Below are 6,000 nucleotides of genomic sequence, written 5' to 3'. Positions count from 1 at the left end.
CGGTGATTAAATGAACACAGTGTCCGTGTAATTATTTCGGGTAGAGCTAGCCATGTGGGCGGCCGGGTGCCGGGACGCAGCCCGCCGCTCCTATTTCTACATACATAGAACCCATTGACTAGGCTACTGTGATGTGCTGTGGGAAGTCCTTCTGTGTATGTGATGCTTTTATTGGTTAATGAATAAAGAAGCTGCTTTTGGCCAATGGTTTAACAGAATGTAGCCAGGCTGGAAGATATATATATATATAGAGAGAGAGAGAGAGTAAGCTGAGTCAGGGAGACACCATGTAGCCACCAGAGAAGACAGATGTTGGAAACTTGCCTGTAGGCCACAACCTCGTGGTGATGCACAGATTAATAGAAATGGGTTAATTTAAGCTAAAGGAGTTAGTTAAAAATATGCATAAGCTATTGGCCAAGCAGTGTTTTAAATAATATAGTTCCTTTATAATTATTTCAGGTCTGGGCAGCCAGGAACAGTTTCCAACTACCGTGATATAAGCAGGTGTGAGAGCTTCAGGTCCATTTCCCAGGCGGATCCTTGGTAATCACTGGGTTGGTCAGCTGTTCCACGTGGGGCACTAAAGAGGAATATTTCATTGCCTCTGACTTTGCTTGCCCGGCACCAGCTGATGCCCACATAGCTGGACATGAGTTGGCACACATTCACTTGGCAGTCCTGGATGTTGTTAAAAATCCAGGCCTTGTATTTACACAATTTATAATGCATTAACTTTAATACTTTCTTCATTAAAAGAAAATAAAAATAAAATCCTATCTGGATGATTTTCCACCTCGCACTGAACTTTGCTGTGCCATAGACTTATATCTCTCAACAACGTAATTGGTCATTTAGCCAAAGCCCCTTTTGGCACCACATTGCTGTGTACAACTAAAAGAGGGGACCATCTTTGTCTTGACCAAGTAGAGCTTGTCTGTGGCAGTTCTTTGCTGAGTTGGTCATGTTACCTAACAGGAGCCACAGAAAAAGTTGATTACCCATCCTTCACCAGGAGTACTTTCGGCTCTAACCCCAGGTCCTAAGAGAAAGGGGTTGGCTAACACAGTCTAAGCCTTTGAAAAGATTGAGTCACCGAACCCTATTTCCTTCAGGAAATGGAAGAATGCAAAACCAATTGAAAGATGGCTAAGAAGTTGGTGGGAGAGATTACCAAAGGCAATTATTAATAGTCAATCCAAAGATCAAAACTACCTGAAAATCAAGATACATACCCATCAATGAAAGCAATGTATACAGCTTTCAAAGGCTCTTTTTAGGGGCAGGTAGGATTTTGTCCAAGACTTTCAAAGCCAAAGTCAAATTAACCATCCGATTCTAAAACAACCTAATTCACATTTGACTCAGTTTTACCTCATAGGTGACAATATGCATATCATGAAACTAAAGGGAACCTCTCACCCTGCTTTAGATTAGGAGTCTTGAATGGGTGGAGAGGAGGGCTGGGGACAGGAAGGCTGCTCAGCAGGTGTTACCTCAAGCTTCCTCCATCTGTGCACATTCATGGGGTTCTCCAGCTCCTCCTCCAGGGCTCGACATCTTGTCCTTTCCTTCAAGAATTCTCTTTGCATGTGGAAAAGCTCCTGCCTGGATAAGACAAGCTTTGTTTGGCAAAGAACTCTTAAATATGCTATTTTTGCTGCAGGGAGATGGCTCAGCACATAAAACACTTGCCCTGAATTCATAAGGACCAGAGTTCAAATTTCCAGAACCCATGTAAAAGCCAACCAGGTATACTGACTCACATATAATCCCACCACTGAGGTGACTGAGTCAGGAGATGCCCCGGATAAGCTGGCTAGCAAGACAGGCTGGGTCTGTGGGCTCTAGATTCAATCAAAGACCTAGCTTACAAGTGGAAAACAATTGAGGAACGCGTGGGATATCAACCTCTATTCACCATGTGCACACTCACATGTGTGCCCCGACTCATACATGTATATAACACACATACACATGGGGGAAAAAACTAATGATTTGATCACTGTAGACACACTGTATCTGGCATAAAAATCTGGAACTGGGAAACTTGTTTGCACTGAGAGAGACCAGCTTCCCAAACCTAGGCAGGTCACAAGACTACTAATTCATTTGGAGTTCAGGAACTAACTAAAGAAAAAAAAGGGAGGATATGATATCAAAATGAATACTTTGCGTTGATGTGAACTTTGGTTTATTGATATAAAATTAAGGTCAATTTTGTTATATGTGTATTTCTACTCTTGTTTAAGATATGTTTATATAGTTCATTTAAAAATATAATGTACAGTTAAAAAATACAGATTAAGAGGTAGCCATTTATAATCAAACTTTTAATTATGTTAGGTTTCTATATACACAGAGATATATTTCACTTGATAGATAATCTTCAACACTTCAAAGATCTACAAAACATGGAATTTAAATATTTTAAGAACTTAGACTGTTCTTGAAAGTGAGACATGTCTGCTTCTGGAAACACCAATTACTTCAGAGAGGTTGATGGGCACTGAAGAAACTCATTATGGAATTTTCCTTCAATGTGACAAGGCTAGCCATTCGGGCAAGAAATTGCTCTTGCCTGGACTGCTTGATGGTATGTTGTATAAACTGGACATGCAGGACCCACAGAAAAGTGACTGATGACCTTGCCAAAAGAAGGTAAGATAATCCTTCAGGGTCGCTGCTTCATGAAAGACTCCGTCAGACATTCTGCAGGACACAAACTGCCAATATAGGTGAAAGAGTCTTTCAAATTTCCTGCTTCATGAAAAAATCTGCTGGATACTATGGGCCTGTAGGCTGCAGATGGATGCCTCAATAGTACAGAACTCTGGGTGACTATCCAGACAGCAAGATGTCTCTGTCAATCCTAGAGTTTTGGAAGTTGCTTACAATGCACTTCCTGTTTACTTAGGTAATAATATATCCCTTCTGGGATCTTTGATGGAGTTGAAGACATTTATAGTTACAGTTTTTATTAGTTATAATAAAAAATAAATTAGATATAAAATTTAGACTCACAAAGATATATGATAGAATATTTTCTTTTATTTTTGCCTAGTACAAATAGACTAAATACTGTAATTGTAATTCTTGCTTGATAACTGTTTTGTATATGTAATTTTACTATGTTAAAGTTAAAACCCTCCTTTTTATTTAGACAGAAGAGTGGAGATGATGTGGGATTCCACTCTGTATGATGTAAATAAATTAGCTGCTTTGGCCTATGGCAGGGCACAATAGAGCTAGATGGGAAAACTAAACTGAATGCAGAGAGAAAGAAGGTGAAGTCAGGGCGACACCACATAGCTGCCAAAGGAGAAAGACATTGGAACCTTACCAGTACACCACAGCCTCATGATGATACACAGATTAATAGAAATGGGTTAATTTAAGATATAAGAGATAGTTAGTAATACGTCTATGCTATTAGTCAGTGTTGTAATTAATATAGTTTCTATGGGATTATTTGGGTCTAGGCAGCTGGGAAACGAAAAGTGCAGACTCTGTTCACACCAGATCAGGAAGTGAACCCTGAGAGTCCCAAAATACATTTCAGTGTTTCTGTCTCTATAGTAGTGATCGGGATGAACACTCAACATTGCAAGTTCCACACTTGACAGTGAGTTACTGTAGTGCAGGCAACAAGCCAGCATCAATTATGGTCTCTGACTTCCATCTTCACTGCGTAGCGGAATCACATGGAGGGTTCCCAACATCCCTTTGCATGGGCCCATTCCCCAGAGGACTTCTGCTACATGGGGTGTGGTACAGGGCCCCCATTTCATAGGTTTGAAAAGTCCCGTGGATAATTTCAATTTGGATATGGAGATGCTGAATTTGGAGCAATGAAGATATTCTGCCTTAAGTCCCACGACCAGCAAGCATAGATGGCTTTTTAAAAGCCCTGAAGCCCCAGCTCTGTTTTAAATGTGCTTCTAAAAATCTCTGGGCATCTCTAGGTAATGCCACCCTCAGCATCCTGAACGATTCTAGTTACCAAAACCTCTGCTGGAGAAGGAGAAGGGGCGAATGCTTGCTTTGACTCATGCGGTAAAGACATTACGATCTGTCCTCATCTGCCGTGGGTGTGTGGATTACTAACATGAAGCCATCTCTTTTACTTAATTGCTTCATTTAAACCAATAATACAACTTCCCCTCATTAACAAGACAAACCATTAGAATTAACTGCATGATGCTCACTCATCAGGGAGTGCAGAACAAGCTGCCTAGAATTAAAAGCATATCCTTAACACTTTGCTTTTCTAGAACATCACTGGGAGAGGAAAGAAAAGGTACAGGCTGCCACACATGAGGACTGACTGTGGAAAAGACCCTGCACATTGGGTTTGTTTCTACTGCCTTGAACTGTAATCACAAGCCCAAACCTCAGAGACACTTGCCCAAGGTCACATAGCTGGTAGATAGCGAGGTTGCTTGTCTCCATTTGTCCTGAGACTGCCCTCTCCTTGGAAGGGAAATAAAATGCATTTACAAACTAACAATATTGACAGGAACAGGTCGAATTTGGTCCTTTTTGGAGGTCATAAAAATAACTCCTGGCTGACAGATATAATGACAGCCCTTAAGATCATTCAGCGGCTACTTAGAATGAGCCCACTTGTCTGAGCAGCACAAATGGTGGTCTCTCTGAGTAGCAAAGTTGCGAGTGATTTTTCCAGTCCCTTCTGTGTGTCTTCTCTGCATTGCCCATATTTCTACAATGAATATGTACTATATGCATTATCTGAAAGACAAGAAAACTCCAAAAACAAAAGGATCGATCCATCCTTGATAGCAGCAAACTCATGGCTCCTGAACATCAGAGTCTCTTTTCCTCTAACTAATAGAAGCAGCAGATCCAAACCACATCCTTCTCCTTGCGTGGCCGAGGAGAAGCTGCACTCGTACAGGTCTGTGGGGAATAAGGGAAATCACCAAGGAATGTCAGCTCTCTCATTCAGTTCCCTGCAGTAGCTCGTATGGAACCCCACAATGTTTTCCCACAGGGAAAGCAGATGCTGCATGGTACAAGATTTAAAGAAGGAAGATGGGAGCTAAGTGGAAGCTGCAGAAGAAGAACTAAGAGTCAGGTAGGAAGTTTGGCCACCTTTTAAGGAAACAGATTTTCAGAGAGTGATAGAATTAAATTCTCCACCTCTTTCCATCATATGTGTTATTCCAAGAAAAAGAGATGCATATGTTAGCAAGGTGGCATTTAAATATTGATGCTTCGTCTTTTGCATGCTACCTAATTAAAGGAATTCCAAAGAACTCACCGAGGGAGAAAAAAAAATATGAATTGTTACTGGTTTGTGCTTATTTGTATTTGTGCTTTGGTTGGAAATTTCGTTTTGAAAGAGCCAGAGAAAGGTGCTTGAATGACCTTTTTACTGTCCCCTACACCCCCTGGAGGGAGGCTGGCTTGTTTTTGTGACACGGCACGAGCACAGGAGAGACTTTATGGAAAAGTTGTTTTCATTCAATGGACCCTTTAATCCTATGAAGTCCATTTTGTGTAATTTGCTTAAAAACTTCAAAGACCCACACGAGATCCTTCGTGAGGGCTCCCTGCGGACCTCCACAACCCCCTTTCACCTGACTTTCTTCAGGTTAGCCAACCTTTGAAGAGCCCCATGAGGCCCCTTTGTGGGGGCTCCCCCAGAGCCTCCCTCTACCTGAGTTCCTCCACGTTCGCCACGCTCCTGGCGAGGATCCCCTTTTCCCTGCGCAGCTTCTTGATCTCCAGCTTAAGGATACGCATGTCCTCCACCCTCTGGTTGTACTGGGTCTCGCCTTTGTTCAGCACGGACTGCTGGATCTTGATCTTCTCGTACAACAGGGCTAACTCATCATTGCGCCGAACAAGCTGAGACCCGAGGATGTCTCTCTCACTGATGACCTGGAAAGACATGGCCTCTTGGAGTGAAAGAAAAAAAGTCTCCCTTTTCACCATGACGTCAGCATCCAGCTCATGCACAAATATCTACCCTGT

The 6,000-nt window shown here is 42.0% G+C and overlaps 1 protein-coding gene across 1 annotated transcript in view; it reads right to left on the bottom strand.

The window, feature by feature from the left end:
- The window catches only part of Cfap58 (cilia and flagella associated protein 58), a 112,636-nt gene that overhangs the window by 52,356 nt on the left and 54,280 nt on the right, over positions 1–6,000 (bottom strand). The window contains exons 13-14 of the mRNA XM_005352451.3: positions 5,684–5,907; positions 1,497–1,608 (exon numbers count right to left, since the gene is read on the bottom strand). Of these exons, the coding sequence (XP_005352508.1) occupies positions 1,497–1,608; positions 5,684–5,907 (336 nt within the window). The remainder of the gene's footprint in view (positions 1–1,496; positions 1,609–5,683; positions 5,908–6,000) is intronic.

The sequence above is a fragment of the Microtus ochrogaster genome, chromosome 8 (genome assembly GCF_000317375.1).
Source record: "Microtus ochrogaster isolate Prairie Vole_2 chromosome 8, MicOch1.0, whole genome shotgun sequence".
NCBI lineage: Eukaryota > Metazoa > Chordata > Mammalia > Rodentia > Cricetidae > Microtus > Microtus ochrogaster.
The sequence above is the reverse complement of the archived record's forward strand: the minus strand, read 5'-3'. Positions and strand labels throughout refer to the sequence as shown.